General features: G+C 49.0%; 1 protein-coding gene across 2 annotated transcripts in view; it reads left to right on the plus strand.

Moving 5' to 3' along the window:
- PRKD2 (protein kinase D2) overlaps positions 1-18,982 on the plus strand; it is a 486,838-nt gene that overhangs the window by 370,675 nt on the left and 97,181 nt on the right. For both annotated transcript variants that reach the window (XM_086938402.1, XM_086938403.1), the window contains exons 8-10: positions 15,343-15,460; positions 17,218-17,295; positions 18,280-18,547. In XM_086938402.1, coding sequence (XP_086794528.1) covers positions 15,343-15,460; positions 17,218-17,295; positions 18,280-18,547 — 464 coding nt within the window. The remainder of the gene's footprint in view (positions 1-15,342; positions 15,461-17,217; positions 17,296-18,279; positions 18,548-18,982) is intronic.

Consider the following 18,982-nt stretch of genomic DNA (forward strand, 5'->3'; position numbering starts at 1 on the left):
ATAAAAGTGATAAGACGGAGGGAAGGCAGAGAAGGGGAGGGGGGAGGAGAAATGCGACACCGTGTGAAGCAGCAGGGGCCTTTGAAGTGAAGCTAAGCTTCACTTCAAAGGTGTGGGAGGAGTGCTGCTACGGCCTGGGGGAAGCTGGCTGGGGAGGGGGAGGAGAAATGCAAGTTTAGGGCCCAAAAGCGGGTGCCTGTGGCCACGACTCGCAATCTGCAATTGCTCGAAATAACCAAATCAGTACTGAAGAATACATCTATTTTCTGCCCTTTTGAAGCTCAACAAAGTGCAAAGTAAACAAAGTTACCGGCACTACACAGAACATCGGAACCCCTCGCGGCTGTCAGTCATAAATCAGACACTTATGCTATTAATAGGACAAGGGAACTGTGGCAGATGTCATATGTGTGCAAAATAGCATATGGAGGTAGTCGCGTCCCGTACGTAGTCATAGCAGTCGGTACAACCATTCGTGTGGAATACAGCCGTACGTGCATGACCGTGTGTGGTCAACCTCAGTGCATGACGCATAGGCACTGACAGACGCGGAGGGTCGCACTTACATATCTAGTGACATTGGACATCACGCACCATAAAGCTCTACCGGCAGAAATGGATGGCTGTATCTATACTACTGACCGTGGGATATTTCCTATGGATGCATCTGCGGCGATTGTCGGTTTGCAGATCCACCGCATGTCACCGCGCGCTCAGATTCTCCCACACAGCCGTCACAAAGCACAATATTTCCACGCACTTGCTTTGGAGAGCCATCCATGCACGCACCAAAAAAAGCACCCCAGCGTTATTAAGCGACGTTGCAGTTAGTTTGCCAGACGTGCTCATGGCATGTTACATGATGTAAGTCTCGCTTCAAATGATTGACGTCGTGTTTGATAACAGATATTGCCCATGCCTACCAGTGTTTTGACGCGTTGTGTAACATCGCTCATGGGGACAGACATTATGCCGTGTTTGCATTGATAACAAGGACTTATTGCATGCACCCTTTGAGCGATAATTGCAATGGGCATACACGCGTGTTGTACGTCGCTAGGAAAAGGCGCACCCATTACAAATATCGTTTTGCTATAACTTGACTATAATTTTTGTATGCAATGTGACAAAGCCCACAGCGCTGTGCGTGATGATATGCTGGGTTATTGCTTGCCCCCGTTGTCTGTAGTATCCGAGGCATCCTATGTAATACTGATCATATTACACAGAGGGTCATAAAGTTATAGATTGTGTATGGCATTGTTCGTTGTGCCCTCATGGTGCGTCGTTGTGCGCTGGGGGGAGGGGGGAGGAGAAATGCGACGCGACATGGCAGGCAGGGGAGGGGGCGGAGCGGGGGTGTGGGAGGAGTGCGGGAACAGACGGCGAGGGGAGGAGAGTAGGAGGAGGAGAGTAGGGGAGGCACGGCCTAGCGGCCGTGCAATCAAGAAGTGAGGGGGCGGGAGAGTAGGCAAGGCAGGCGGCTGGGGGCATGTGCACGCGCTTTTAAGCTCAATGCGCATGCGCATTGAGCTTAAAAGTCACGGGCACTGCAAGGAATCGCCACGATTCCTTGCAAGTTGGACAAAGAGTGGATAAGCCCCCATAGTCTCGCTTGCTCGATGCGCATGGGCATCGACAGGCGAGACCTAAAAACAGAGGGCTAAGTGCGGAGCCCTGCTCTTCGGAGACAAAAGGCCGGAGAAAGACCTGCTGAGATCTACCTGTCAAAAGATCTGACCCAGGCCAGAGGGGTACCCCCCAATACCGATATTGCACAATCGATCCAATAGGATGTCATGAGAAACGGTATTGAAAGCCGCGGACAGGTCAAGGATGACAAACATGGCCTCCTCGCCGGCATCCACGCACTGCCGAATGGACTCGGACACCTCAAGCAGTGCAGACTCTGTGCTAAAGCCTGGTCTAAAACCAAACTTGGAGTCATGAAGGAGTTGTTTGGATTCAAGGATAATCTGCAAATTGCACCTGCACCACTTTCTCAAGGATTTTAGCTGGCTTCGGGAGGAGCGATATAGGCAGATAGTTGCTGAACAGTGACTGGTCAGCATCTGCCTTCTTAAGGATTGAAATCAGCATAGCCTGCTTCCATGCGGAGGGGAACTGACCTGAGAGTAGTGAGGTATTCCAAATAGAAAGAAGCGGGCTGATCACCAGGGGGGCAAGGCTGCCTAACACCTGTGCTGGGGCCGGGTCAGATTTGCACCGGCGTAACCGAGTCAGAGCAGACTCCATGGTTAGATTTTTAAATGAGACAAACGTCTCCTCTTGAACGGCTTTAGGGTCAGGCGGAGGAGGAGCACAGTCCTGATTGAATGTGGACGAGATGTTAATGATTTTATCATGAAAAAAGTCAGAGAGACCATTATAAAGGGTCTGACTAGGGGCAATCGGGCAGGCCAAAGCTGGGGTGGTTAGAAAATTCCTTAATGAGGTCTTTGATGAATTTTCAGCAGCCTTGATTTTCTCTACAAAATATTCCCTCATGGTGGCGCGCTTAAGTTTGTGGAAATTCTTTAGAGCAGATCTATAGATCGTTTTAGCTGCAGAGTCATACGTCAGTCGGCAGTCACTTTCCAATTTATTACATCTGCTCCTTTCCTCACGCCAAGCCAGAGAGAACCAATGTGCAGACGGCTTTGATCTTAAAGAAGCTAGCGGTAGCATTGGAGCAATAAGATCAACTGAGGAGGAAAGACAGGTGTTGAACTTTGAAACGTCTGATATTTGGAGGGCTGCCCTATCAGTTTAGTAAAGATGGGTTCTAAGGCATTACAAGTAACCTTGTACCATTTTCTACCAAGGTCCCTGACTTTTGATTGAGAGCCGGGTGGCTGTAGCGCGGTCAGCTCAAATGGGATCAGGTAGTGATCAGACCAAGTGAGAGGTAAAGAGGGAAGAATAGTTAGGCCAGAGTGATTAGAGAATAGGAGATCCAGAGTGTGGCCTGCTAAATGTGTAGAGCCCTGTACCAGCTGAGTCAGGTTCAGGCCGAGCATAGACTCCAAAAAATTACTAGCCCGTGTGCATGTAGCTACATCTACGTGGAGACTAAAGTCTCCCAAGACAGTGAAGTGGGGATGCTTTAGTGAAAGGTCCGCAATCGTGGAATCCTCCCTTATGGTATGGTGTGCCCGCTTACAGGATCTGACTGGCCAAGATCAGTTGCAACCCAGCCCCCAGGGTCTCCTCATCAATTATATGGAACTACTAGCTGCTCCTCTTGCGTTGAAAGCTTTACTTCCCCACCTGATTGGTAAAGAAGTTCTCATCAAGACTGACAACTTGACAACCATGTTTTATCTTCAAAAGCAAGTGGGCACCCAATCTCTTCTCTTCTCCTCTCTCACCTAGTCCAGAGCATTTGGTGGTGAGCTCTCAGACACAAGAGCCATCTGCTAGTCCTGTACCTTTTGGGAGTGAACAACAAGTTTGTCGACCTCCTCAGCAGGATGCGTCAACAAGTCCACGAATGGGAACTCCACCTGCATGTCCTCCTCCAGTACTTCCACCAATGGGCCTTCCTTGAGATAGACCTATTAGCCACAGCAGAAATCGTCAAATGCCCAGGCTTCGCCACCAAGTTACCCCACTCACAGTCCAGGGTCAGTGCACTATGGAGGAATTGGTGAGGGATATTGGTCTACGCTTTTCCTTCTCTCCTACTACTCCCTTTTGTGGTTTGGAGCCTTTGGTAAACGTCTTACAATCATTCTGTTGGCTTCCACCTGGGCGAGCCAACTCTGGTTCATGACTCCTCTCGAACTCTGTGGGTCCGCACCAGAGGCTCCCCAACAGGCTGGACCTTTTCAACCACAACCATGGAGAAATCTGGCACACTGATTCCAAGTCGCTGAGTCTTGCGATCTGGCTCCTGAGGTCCTCGAGTTTGGGTACCATAATCTTCTACCTGAATGCATGAACATTCACAAGGAAGCACACCAGCCTACCACCTGTGCCTGTTATGCTGCCAGTTGGAAGAGATTTGTGTACTACTGTCACTCTAACCACATTGGCCCTCTGGCAGCCAAACTGCAGGATATTGCTTGCTACCTACTTCACTTGCAGGTGTTGGGTTTGGCCTTCTCTTCTAAATGGCTACAGCTAGCTGCTGTGGCTGCCTATCTTATGAACAAGCAACACAATTCACTCTTAAGAATTCCAGTTATTAAAGCTTTCATGTAAGATCTTAAGAGGGTCAATCCTCCATTCCTGGTCCTTCAGTTGCTATCTGGGAAGGTGATGTTTTTAGTTGACATCACTACACTCAAACGTGTCAGTGAGCTTCAGGCACTAACCTTTGAAGAACCTTTTTGTCCTCCACACCAACCCCAAATTCCTCCATAAGATGGTCTCTCAGTTTCTTCTTAACCACTCAATTGAACTCTCTGTTCTTTCCCCACAAAGGTATCCGGTCACGGTGCTGGCTTTCCATACTTTGGATGTTAAACAAGTCCTCACGTACTACATTGACAGGTCTAAACCTTTTAGAAACACAACCGCTCTTTGTTGCTTTCTACAAAGAAAGGGATGTCCTTATCCAAATCCGGTATTGCAAGATAGATAGCAAAGTGCACCCAGACTTGCTATTATAAAGTTTAGAGGACTCACAAAAAAAGGAGCCTCAATGACTTTCCTGGGAAGCATTCCAATAGCTGACTTATGCAAAGCAGCTACCTGGTATTCACTGCACTCCTTTTCCAGACATTACTGTGTGGATCTAATACCTGCTAACAAACCAACGTTGGACAGGCAATACTTCATACACTTTTTAAGTCTATTGCAACACCCGTAGGCTAGCCACCGCTTTACAGTCAATGCACAGCATGTGTATCTACAGCCACACATGCCTCGAACAGAAAATGTTACTTACCCAGTATACATCTGTTCATGGCATGGAGCGCTGTAGATTCACATGCGCCCACCTTCCTCCCTGACTGTGGAAGTTGCAGTAATCTTTCCATTCAACTTTACTGTTTTTACATGGACAGCACTCTACACATCACTTAATTTTTACAATGCATTCTCACTTGCTGTGTGGGAAAACATTCTAACAGTGGAGTCGATGACCAGTGCATTATTACCAGCAAGAGGAGTCACCACACTATCGTGTGACTCGAAAGAGTTCTTTGAAGAAAAACAACTTGCACACATCCGCGCCCAACAGTGGGTTGCAGGATAATGCATAGAATGTGAATCTGTTGCATTACATGCCACAACCAGATGTTTACTGGATAAGTAACATTATCATTTTGTGGTATCAATCACTTTATTACACAGTGAGAGACCAGCACTGACAGTTGAATAGCCTTTTTTTACATGTATATTATAGCTGTGCCTTCATGAGAGCGATGATGTACTCCAAAATTGGTTTCCAATGTTGATATCAATCAAACCATCCAACCTCGGGTAGAAATAAAACTAATTACGTCTGCCACCCTCCTTTTTCATGACCCTGCAGAGAGCTCACTGGGTTTGACTGAATCTCACCACCAGGATATTCCTGGTAGTGATGAATAAAAAGAAAAGTGGAAAAAAGAAATTTGACCCCACTGAATGGTTAGGAGGTCCTTACTTTCCCAGGCTGTTGGTGGAAGGTTTATGCCGACAAAGTAAACTTTATTCTATTGGGTGGCAGACTGTGAATTTGGTGGGTATGGTAGTCCCTTCTCTGTTGCAAAGAAGTATCCTGTCCACCAAACTATGACCCTTAGTCACTGTCCTGTCAATACTGGCAGAGACTAAGGTCCAGATGTAGGTGGGTAAATGTTGATCGGTAACGTCAAAATTCGGTAGATTTCAGCATTACTGACCGGTATTTAGCCATTCCTAATGAAGGTTAGGAATCGGTAAATAAGGAATCGGTAAATACAGATTCCTTAATACCGATTCCTTATTGCTCTTGCTTTTAAGGAATCGGTAATACCGATTCCTTAAATGCAATATAGGAAGCACATTGAAGAGTGCTTTTGAGCCTTAAGAAATCGGTAATTACCACCAACTTCAAGTTGGTTGTAATGACCGAATTCCCTTAAAAAAGCACTTTTTTTTGCCCTTAGGGCATGTATGTGCGCCACATGTGCACACATGCACATTTCAGGGGTGCAACAGGTTGTCCTTTGGTTACCCTGGCACCCTTGAAATACCTCCCGGTAGTACCGATTCGCTAATACTGAATGTCATCACATTCATTCCTATGGGCCTCCAAACCCTTAGAAATGAATGGGTAGGCATTCCTTATTACCGAATCTCAATTACCCATTCGGTAATAAGGAATATTAAGGATTCAGTATTTTTTACCGGATCTTTACCTACATAGGAAATTCTGATTTCTTAATAGCGAATCGGTAAAATTCGCTATTAGGAAATCGGTATTTCTCATTTACCTACATCTGGCCCTTATTCTCCAGTTTCGTATCCACATGGTTCTTTTAATGAATGCCTCTATCCCATGAGTACTTGAATTTTTTTTATCAAGGGCCAAAAAGTTTGGTCTGTGGTATGACTGAGGGTTGAATTGATGCCAGCAGGGTGGCGGGAGGGGGGACTGTAAGGTAGGTGTAGGGGAAGTGAATCATGTATATCTAGTGGCTGAAATGCACAATGTGAAACCAGAGAACTTGGGATCAATCCCAGCTTCCCCACATAACCAAATTGTGTGATCGTAGGCAATTGTGTTATTTCTCTTTGCTTCCCTTATTTCATTATCATATATAAGAGGACCTTGAAATACAGACTTCAGGATGTGCGCGATATGAACCATTCTTCTGTGTTGGGTTTAATAAATTATAATGTTGTCCATGCGTAATCACAACCCAGGCCACCCAAAAGTGCAGCTCTAGTTTCTTCCCTCTTATTAGGTCTCGTGACCTACAATGCGCGAAAGCGCATTGAGGGAACGAGAATTCAAGTGGCCAAAATCATCGTCAAACCACGGGCTTTTAGCCGCGGTTTTCTTTAAGTTCACGTGAATCACGTGATTAAACATGCAGCGCATCGGCAGCATTTCTCCTGCACAAGGCTCGCAAAAGGCTCTCCTCCCACCCCACATCAAAGGCATCGATCACCCTCCCACAGGCTTCCCCAGCGCTGCCCCGCCCCCTGCTTCACAGCCAGGCCATCTGTTCCCTGCCAGACCTCTCACACCTCCGTCACAGCATGCCTGTGTACTTCAAAGGCTTATCACTTCACACGGCCGCAGGCCGTGCAAGCAGAGCACTTCAGTTGGTGCGCAGCCCCCCTCCCAGCACTGCCTTGTTACTCTCGGCAGCCGTGAGTCCCTAAACACTTTTTATATTTAATTAGCAGCAGCAGCATTTCTCCTGCGCCAGGCCACATCAAATGCTCTGTGCCACTTTCACCCACACAGCACCACTCACACCCACGCAACGCCACTCACACCCACGCAAGCCCACTATCACCCACGCAACACCACACTCACCCACGCAACACCACACTCACCCACGCAACACCACACTCACCCAAGCAACACCACTCACCCAAGCAACACCACTCACCCACACAACGCAACTCATCCACGCAACCCCACTCATCCACGCAACCCCACTCATCCACGCAACCCCACTCATCCACGCAACCCCACTCATCCACGCAACCCCACTCATCCACGCAACCCCACTCATCCACGCAACCCCACTCATCCACGCAACCCCACTCATCCACGCAACCCACTCATCCACGCAACCCACTCATCCACGCAACCCCACTCATCCACGCAACCCCACTCATCCACGCAACCCCACTCATCCACGCAACCCCACTCATCCACGCAACCCCACTCACCCACGCAACGCCACTCACCCACGCAACGCCACTCACCCACGCAACGCCACTCACCCACGCAACGCCACTCACCCACGCAACGCCACTCACCCACGCAACGCCACTCACCCACGCAACGCCACTCACCCACGCAACGCCACTCACCCACGCAACCCACTCATCCACGCAACCCCACTCATCCACGCAACCCCACTCATCCACGCAACCCCACTCATCCACGCAACCCCACTCATCCACGCAACCCCACTCATCCACGCAACCCCACTCATCCACGCAACCCCACTCACCCACGCAACGCCACTCACCCACGCAACGCCACTCACCCACGCAACGCCACTCACCCACGCAACGCCACTCACCCACGCAACGCCACTCACCCACGCAACGCCACTCACCCACGCAACGCCACTCACACACGCAACGCCACTCACACATGCAACGCCACTCACACATGCAACGCCACTCACACATGCAACGCCACTCACCCACGCAACGCCACTCACCCACGCAACGCCACTCACCCACGCAACGCCACTCACCCACGCAACGCCACTCACCCACGCAACGCCACTCACCCACGCAACGCCACTCACCCACGCAACGCCACTCACCCACGCAACGCCACTCACCCACGCAACGCCACTCACCCACGCAACGCCACTCACCCACGCAAGCCCACTATCACCCACGCAAGCCCACTATCACCCACGCAAGCCCACTATCACCCACGCAAGCCCACTATCACCCACGCAAGCCCACTCATCCACGCAACGCCACTCCTCCACGCAACGCCACTCCTCCACGCAACGCCACTCCTCCACGCAACGCCACTCCTCCACGCAACGCCACTCCTCCACGCAACGCCACTCCTCCACGCAACGCCACTCATCCATGCAACGCCACTCACCCACGCAACGCCACTCACCCACGCAACGCCACTCACCCACGCAACGCCACTCACCCACGCAACGCCACTCACCCACGCAACGCCACTCACACATGCAACGCCACTCACACATGCAACGCCACTCACACATGCAACGCCACTCACACATGCAACGCCACTCACACATGCAACGCCACTCACACATGCAACGCCACTCACACATGCAACGCCACTCACCCACGCAACGCCACTCACCCACGCAACGCCACTCACCCACGCAACGCCACTCACCCACGCAACGCCACTCACCCACGCAACGCCACTCACCCACGCAACGCCACTCACCCACGCAACGCCACTCACCCACGCAACGCCACTCACCCACGCAACGCCACTCACCCACGCAACGCCACTCGCCCACGCAAGCCCACTATCACCCACGCAAGCCCACTATCACCCACGCAAGCCCACTATCACCCACGCAAGCCCACTGTCACCCACGCAAGCCCACTCATCCACGCAACGCCACTCCTCCACGCAACGCCACTCCTCCACGCAACGCCACTCCTCCACGCAACGCCACTCCTCCACGCAACGCCACTCCTCCACGCAACGCCACTCCTCCACGCAACGCCACTCATCCACGCAACGCCACTCACGCATGCAACGCCACTCACGCATGCAACGCCACTCACGCATGCAACGCCACTCACGCATGCAACGCCACTCACGCATGCAACGCCACTCACGCATGCAACGCCACTCACGCATGCAACGCCACTCACGCATGCAACGCCACTCACGCATGCAACGCCACTCACCCACGCAACGCCACTCACCCACGCAACGCCACTCACCCACGCAACGCCACTCACCCACGCAACGCCACTCACCCACGCAACGCCACTCACCCACGCAACGCCACTCACCCACGCAACGCCACTCACCCACGCAACGCCACTCACCCACGCAACGCCACTCACCCACGCAACGCCACTCACCCACGCAACGCCACTCACCCACGCAACGCCACTCACCCACGCAAGCCCACTATCACCCACGCAAGCCCACTATCACCCACGCAAGCCCACTATCACCCACGCAAGCCCACTATCACCCACGCAAGCCCACTATCACCCACGCAAGCCCACTATCACCCACGCAAGCCCACTATCACCCACGCAAGCCCACTATCACCCACGCAAGCCCACTATCACCCACGCAAGCCCACTATCACCCACGCAACGCCACTCCTCCACGCAACGCCACTCCTCCACGCAACGCCACTCCTCCACGCAACGCCACTCCTCCACGCAACGCCACTCCTCCACGCAACGCCACTCCTCCACGCAACGCCACTCCTCCACGCAACGCCACTCCTCCACGCAACGCCACTCCTCCACGCAACGCCACTCCTCCACGCAACGCCACTCCTCCACGCAACGCCACTCCTCCACGCAACGCCACTCCTCCACGCAACGCCACTCCTCCACGCAACGCCACTCCTCCACGCAACGCCACTCCTCCACGCAACGCCACTCCTCCACGCAACGCCACTCCTCCACGCAACGCCACTCCTCCACGCAACGCCACTCACCCACGCAACGCCACTCACCCACGCAACGCCACTCACCCACGCAACGCCACTCACCCACGCAACGCCACTCACCCACGCAACGCCACTCACCCACGCAACGCCACTCACCCACGCAACGCCACTCACCCACGCAACGCCACTCACCCACGCAACGCCACTCACCCACGCAACGCCACTCACCCACGCAACGCCACTCACCCACGCAACGCCACTCACCCACGCAACGCCACTCACCCACGCAACGCCACTCACCCACGCAACGCCACTCACCCACGCAACGCCACTCACCCACGCAACGCCACTCACCCACGCAACGCCACTCACCCACGCAACGCCACTCCCACCCGCAACGCCACTCCCACCCGCAACGCCACTCCCACCCGCAACGCCACTCCCACCCGCAACGCCACTCCCACACGCAACGCCACACTCCCACACGCAACGCCACACTCCCACACGCAACGCCACACTCCCACACGCAACGCCACACTCCCACACGCAACGCCACACTCCCACACGCAACGCCACACTCCCACACGCAACGCCACACTCCCACACGCAACGCCACACTCCCACACGCAACGCCACACTCCCACACGCAACGCCACACTCCCACACGCAACGCCACACTCCCACACGCAACGCCACACTCCCACACGCAACGCCACACTCCCACACGCAACGCCACACTCCCACACGCAACGCCACACTCCCACACGCAACGCCACACTCCCACACGCAACGCCACACTCCCACACGCAACGCCACACTCCCACACGCAACGCCACACTCCCACACGCAACGCCACACTCCCACACGCAACGCCACACTCCCACACGCAACGCCACACTCCCACACGCAACGCCACACTCCCACACGCAACGCCACACTCCCACACGCAACGCCACACTCCCACACGCAACGCCACACTCCCACACGCAACGCCACACTCCCACACGCAACGCCACACTCCCACACGCAACGCCACACTCCCCCACGCAACGCCACACTCCCCCACGCAACGCCACACTCCCCCACGCAACGCCACACTCCCCCACGCAACGCCACACTCCCCCACGCAACGCCACACTTCCCCACGCAACGCCACACTTCCCCACGCAACGCCACACTTCCCCACGCAACGCCACACTTCCCCACGCAACGCCACACTCCCACACGCAACGCCACACTCCCACACGCAACGCCACACTCCCACACGCAACGCCACACTCCCACACGCAACGCCACACTCCCACACGCAACGCCACACTCCCACACGCAACGCCACACTCCCACACGCAACGCCACACTCCCACACGCAACGCCACACTCCCACACGCAACGCCACTCACACCCACGCAACGCCACTCCTAACCCACTTAATAAAATAATCACCTAACCTTCCCAGACCATTAAAAACAGCTCCTGCAGGCACTAACACCCATGGTTTTCTGAAAATCTGGTAGAGGTAACTAAAAGAAGAAAAGAATAGTGTCCGCAGTTAGTCTTCAGTAGAAGTACTCCAACAATGGGGTTTATGGCATAAAGACACTCAAACAGAAATGCAGGTCTGTTCTCCATGAAAACCCGAGAAGAAATCTCACCATAAATAAGTACATCACATTATATCAGCTAAAGTTTAGTTGACACTCCCACATGACTTCTTCCTTGGTAAATTGCTGTAGCTCTGGCACGACTGGATACTTTCACCACCTTCATCGATAAGTTGTAATCTTCTCTCATCCTTGATCATTCCTCTCCTCTCCCATGAGAACTCCTCTCCTCCTTCAGCCGACGACTACTTCCCATACCATGCTATCAAATAAGAAAGAACTCCTTTATTCTAACTAATGAGGCTTGTCCACACTTGCAGTGGAAACGAAATGAGAGAAAACATTCCACAGTGAAGGCTAAACACAGGCAAACGTGAAATTGCAAGGCGAGATTGCACTGAAACTTAACGTTAGGCCAGAATGAAATGGCACATGAAGTAAAACCAAAATACACGTAAGCCCAAGGGCGCCTCCTCCGTAATGGCAAAGAAGTGTCTCCCCTCAACCCAGCGCTAGCCAATGATAAATAAAATCTATGGCATTATCATTTTATTTATGTCTGAGCCGCACAATGAAAATTGGGCGGTGAGGGCTGGTCATGCCATGGCGTAGTAGTAGTGTGCACTTATAAGTGTCCATGTTGTTTTGGCCTGCCGTCTTAGGCCGGCCAAACTGACATGCGCACTTATGTTTCTCCAACCCAGCTGTGTTGCACAGCCGAGTTGGAGAAATAACACAGGCTCCAATGCACTGTCTGAGGAGCAAACAAGGCAGCTTAGACCAATCCATGGATTTGGTGGGGAGCCTGTGCCTCGAGGTCCCATACCTTTCAGGCCCAACGAGTGGAGCAGCGAGGCAGCCGGAAGCGGAGTGGCAGGTAAGTCTTTTTATTTTTATATAATTTCTCTCACTCCCCACGGCCACCCTACCACTTTAGATCGGTGGCGGCTGCCATTGGTTAGGCCTCAAACAATGGCTAACTTTAGAATGAGCTATAGGTTACAACTATGTGTACAAAGTGCAAATAAACCATAAATGACATTTAATAACACATGACTAATGTAAAAACTAATATTGAGTTGCACCTGAATCTCCTAAACATTAGTTTGCACATTTCGTTTTATTAGTTTCACTGTAAATCATCTATAAATTTCCGCTATTCGTTCATAAAATAGTACATACAATGTCTCTATTAATCACATCTTAAACACTAATTTTATAAGCCACATCTGTTACAGGTGGATCATTTTATATATGCGATACCCCATCTTTACCTTTTTATTAGAACATTGGAGTGCTGGAAGCTCCATTGAAAACAATGGAGTGCTCCGGGCTTATAATTGCTGGTATAAGCCCGGAGCTCCAACATTCCTATGTTTCTTTGTACACAGCTCTGGCTGTAACAAAGGGTTCAGGGAGCCTGAGGGGATTTGAATCCCCTTGCTCTCCCTGAAGGCTTTGTTTAATTTGTTAGGACATTCTGCCCTCTAGTGGCAGAATGTTCCAATAGCCTTATTGCCCTTCGACTATTAAAGTCCCGCTGCTTTGTTAAAGTCCCTCGCCTTCAGCTCGGGCCTTTAATGCTGGAGCGGGCCTTTAATATCTGGTATAGCCCGCTACTACGGGCTATAAGGCTATAGTATATTAATCACACAAAACACGTTAGAGTGCTGACTACTCATATATATGATGCACTCCAACTTGTATCTCAGATGGGATCAAACTAACACTTCCTCGCAAACGTTGTTGCCTTGCCTTCAGACCAATTAATCAGATCACTCCCCCAGTCGTAGGCACATTGCTGTCCATCTTACATGTTGTAAGAGACTTCAACGCAGATATATGACTAACTTGAGGTACCAAATTGCAGAACAACTTTTTCCCAGAATTTCTACTTCACTAATTCTACTACCACTGCCCGAAACTTCCTTCCTCTCGACCAGACAAAGAAGCCAACGTGTCTTTGCTTCAAGGAATACTTAAAGTCTCACATTTTGTGACCGTTTCTTTTCTAATATCTCCTGTGTTATAATGGATGTACAAAGTTAGCCCTGCTATTGTTGCTTTCATATTTTATAAAGTTGTCACCATTGTATGTGCCTCTGGTTTCTATTTGTTAGTGTTTGTTTATTGTATTGTGAAACTTAGTTACAATTAATGTACACTGTTACCTTGCAATCGTCATGCACTATGGAAGACTGTTAAAAAAAGGCTTTGACAGGCAAGCTGTTCAATTTCAAGGCTTGAGCACTATCAACAAGGATTTAGAAAGCTTCTTTATTTTACATTGTAAATTCATCTCTTAATTGATATTTGAACAGCAACAACATGGTCCAAGATACACACTTTATTGTGTGGGTATTGCGATCAGAAAAGAAACTCTGCATAGATGTATAAAACGTTTTGTCATGTTTGAGGAACCAAGTGAAATTTGTAGTTTGGTTTCTGATCTTTGCATTAAGATTTTCAAGGCAGAATTGAATTCTGTATAATCTGTTAATACATTTAGTTTTTTGGTTTATTCTTCAAACTCTCAATAGTGTTCAATTAAATATTTAAACAAAAATAAACCTCTCTTCTTCTGCTGTCTGTCATTCCTTCCTCCTTTGTGCCCAGAGATCTCTGTAGCTACGAATTTATATAATTGCTTATTGTATTGAAAGACTGCAAACTGTTTTTGTCCAAAAGCTAATTGGCACTATAAAGGTGACATTTTATGTGATGCTCATCTGACCACATTAGAGCAAGCAGGGGGAGGCTTGGCATACAAAAACAGGGAAGGGCACACGAACAACTGGCTGTCAGAAGAAACGATTGGAGAGACTGGTAACGGTTAGTAACAGAGACTAGTGATAAGGTTTGCAGTCATAAGCAGTGGATGTTAGGGAGACAGTGACAGGCGGTAGGTGTAGGCGTTGCAGGACAGGTTGGGGACAAGACTAACACATCGACAGGGGAGTTAGGAAAATGCATCTGGTGGCAAGAGTGTGAAATTGGATCCTGCCACTTTCAATCGTGGATGGCAGGCAAGGCAAAAGAAAATGATAGAGGCAAGTAAAGATAGCAAAGATTCAGGTGCTTAGCAACAGCCAGATGGTAGTGTAGGTATCAGCAAGGAGGTGAGGTGGATGGCAGGGAGGAAAGATTGGTATATGGGTTGGTATTATCAAAGGAGGTGGTATAAAGTGGACAGGCACAGGTGGCAGCAGGTAGAGGGGCTGAGATACCAGAAGCAATGTTTAAAGCATGTAGGCGCTATGCAGTGTCCTGTAGAAGAGTTGAACATTAGGGAGAACCCTCTAATAGGAACTAGGATTTCGGTATTAACATATTGGGTTAAATAAGGGGAAGGAGTACCCTTTGAATGAGACCGCTTACTGACTGATGCTGTTCTGTGGAGACTGAAGGAAACAGTCAGTGAGCATTGCAGAGTATCCAGGTCCCTTGTGTTTTCTCTGACTTGCTTGTCTCTGCCTTTGCAGCACCATGGCATACATTCCGTTGATGAGGGTTGTCCAGTCCGTACGACACACTACTCGAAAGTCCAGCACAACACTCAAGGAAGGCTGGATGGTGCACTACAGCAACAAGGACACTCTGGTGAGACATAGGGTCCTGCGTTAGCAGAAGAATTTGCAAAGAAAATAATAAGAGTTAAAAATAGATTGGTTGTGCAGGCTATAGGAGCTGTCGGTCTCCCAGCACTCTAGAAGGCGTTTTCTTATGGTACATTGGCGGTCCTCAGGATATGCCTTACCTTACTGTCCCAGCCACAACCCGTTAAATTGCTATTGGCGGTTTGTAGCCACATTCATCAAGCCTGTCACAAAGCTATTTAAACACATGAAGCATCAGTCACTGGCCAAGTTAACAGCTCATCATGAACGTCCCTCCTTGTCCGTGTTCCAATAGGGATATTATGCGGCCTTCCTCTACATTGTTGAGAGTTTTGCACACTTTGCGAGCCTCTTGAGCACCTCCAGATATATGCAAGGTTTTTATTTAGCAAGTATCAAGATATAAAGTAGGTATTGCTGGATGACACACTAAGTAGAAATACAATGTCTTGGCATGCAAGCAAGGCTTGTTTGCAAATGTAAAGGTTCTTTTTGTTGCTCTCCATTTTGATATGCAGTGAAAGTGGTTACTTTTAGGCAAAATGTTCCTTGTAGAGGATGGTATCCAGCGTCCTTCTTAAAGTGGGACTGCTAAGACAAGTTGAATAATTTGGAGCTCTGTACACATTTTCTGGGTTACCTCAGGTCCTCGATACTTGTAACAGCAGTAATGGGACCCCAGACTCAACAGGTCGCTCGTTGGACAGCTCTTGTGACTTTGAGCCAATGGCAAATTGGTTGGAGCTTCTGGGCCTGTAGGTAGAGGTGGTCGAGCCACTGGAAGCTCGAGCCTGAAGCCTGGCTCTGGTTTAGCTCGAGGTACTGTTGGAACCTCGAGAACATACCAAGCGAGCTTTCATGCAGCTTCTTTATGCCAGCCACCCTCTACCCACGGGGTGGTATTACGGCCAGAACTGTCATCCAGTTGAAGTCTCTGTGTCCGTTAAACTTTGTGTTTCTAGCAAATTCCTTAATCGCCTCATGCCTATAAAAAAATTAATGTGACTTTTGCGTAATTTAATTAACGCTTCAGTAAAGCATTCAACTCCCTTCGAATCCAGTTCAAGCTCAATAAGAACTTTTTTTAAAATGCACTGAGATGTAAAAATAGCCCTATCATAAAAAAATAGATACCCATTTCCTGGCTGATTTGTACAAAATGAAACCTGGATAAATCACGTCTTCTCTGCTAAAATTGTCTGATCTAAGGCAAAAAAATGTTTTTACCAAAACCCTTTTATTCATTAACATATATGAAAGTGTTTTCAAGTATGTGAGTTCAGAATACCAGTTGTACAAAAACCTATTGTGCTTGATTTAATAGACTGTAATGTTGCTCTATAATATTCTGGGTCACGTACAGTGTTTTCATGACTGTTGTCTTGCCTCTTAGCGCACAAATGTCTCAAGCTTAAAAACTTTTAATAAGTACTTTTCGTTGCATTGCTATAGTGTGATTTATTAATGTTAAAGTTTCACATGTTAAGGAAATACACATTCTTGAATTTTGACGCAACTTTGTCATATTTTACGTGATATTAGTTGTATGACTTACATAGCAAACATTTTCAGGGCTCAGTTTGTGGAGGGATTCTAAGATCCGAGCCAGACCCTTGCCTCGGCTCAGCTGTCCCTGTAAATCTGTTGGCTCACCCAACTCCACATGTTGGTGCCTGAGCCTCTTTGCCAGTGGCTATCTTTTCATAGTTAATTTTCTTTACTTTGTGTTTAATTCTTTAGCGGAAGCGGCATTACTGGAGAATGGACTGCAAGTGCATAATCCTTTTTCAAAGCAACACCACCAACCGCTACTACAAGGTATTTCCCACCTAATGACTTTTGCTTCACAGTGAAGTTCTACAAAGATAGCCATCTTGTTTATCCGTTTATGCTCCAAATAGCTGTATCTGTCTTACCTTATGTTACTGAAGTTTTGGGGCCCCTCTTTGCAAAATGTTCATTCACGCAATGTGTTTCTTTCTCTTTCATGCTCTTTCCTGCTCCTTTCGCAGAGGGATTGTCCACCAAAGGGTTTCTCCCTGCTGGACTCACAAGGGATCTGCGATCAAAGGGGTCTTTCTGTCTGATGATCTCCTCGTGTGAAGTTTCTGTGGGGGGACTTGTCTTTGCCTGTCTCTTGAGAGTTCGTCGATTACTAGGGCTGTCTTTCTTTCTCTGAACATCTCATGGTGAGAGCACCCATCATGGACTCCATACATATGCTGGTCTTCTTCATTGAGAAATAGATATTGTTAGCTTTCATGTGTTTGCCTGTTTTCGTAGCTGTTTTTTCACACACAATGTTCTGTTTTTGTTTCTATTTTTGTACCTTGTCTGTCTCTGTCCATGGTGTTCTCTGTCACTTTGTTTCTCTCACTCGCAGTTCTACCATCTTAGTTTTGTTCTCTCGTTATCTGTCTTCGATTACCTCTATCTTTCTCTCCATCTCTGTCACTCACACTCATTGTCTCTGCATGTGTGTCTTTGCTCCACTCAACGTGACTCATTTTTGCCTTTTTGCCTATTCTCCTGTTCCTAAATATCTCTCACAAGAAAGCAATTCCCCTAGATGATTCCAACCATGGTCAAAGCCCACTTCTGTTGTTCTAAAACTGTGTCTTCGTAAGAGATCTCTATTTCTGGCAGGTCTGTTTTCCAGACACGTGCCAAAGCCACATTCCACTACCTGTGTCCCTACAGCCCCACTACTTGGCACTTGCGAAAGACCATCTCCGTCCCTGGCCTTCCTACTGTCAAAACTGACTTCTCTTGTCATTGACTCTTTATTTCTGTCTTTGTCAGGCGATCCCCCTTTCCGAAATTCTGGCAGTGGAGCCAGCCATCAACTTCACTTTAGTGCCACCAGGCACAAACCCTCACTGCTTTGAGCTCTTCACTGCCAATGCCACCTTCTTTGTCGGAGAGAACCCACCCATGCCGGCAAACTTCAGTACTCAGAACAGTGGTGTTGGGCTGGAGGTTGCCCGTGCTTGGGAGAGCGCCATCCGACAAGCAATGATGCCAGTTATCCTACAGGATGCCCCCAGTGCTGGAGGCCAATCCCCTCACAGTAAGTCATTAGAGTGTTGTGGAGTGTGGTGTTTGTGGGAGACATCTAGCTTTAGGTCACTTTGTGTGCTCAATCAAGCTTTGCAGTGTCTTAACATTAAAATCTACTGTCATGTTTCCAGCAATACCATTCTTTTACACTATGAGCCATATACCAGCTAGAGCGAGATAAACCTACTGCTTTTGGTACAATGTATAATACGTTTAGAGCCCACCAAATTGTACCAGCGAGAGTAAGGTTCTAGTGAAGTTCATGATACTAGATTGAGCAGGATTATAATACTAATGGTAGTAATTGTATCCTAGTTCACTCGGCATGGTAACGGATAGTGAGAGAGAAGATATATCATCTTTGTACAAGCCAAACAAGGGACAATAATTCATTAAAGTACCATATAGACCAAAAGTAAAAAAAAATCTCTTTAATTAAAACCTG

The sequence above is a fragment of the Lissotriton vulgaris genome, chromosome 9 (genome assembly GCF_964263255.1).
Source record: "Lissotriton vulgaris chromosome 9, aLisVul1.2, whole genome shotgun sequence".
Lineage (NCBI taxonomy): Eukaryota > Metazoa > Chordata > Amphibia > Caudata > Salamandridae > Lissotriton > Lissotriton vulgaris.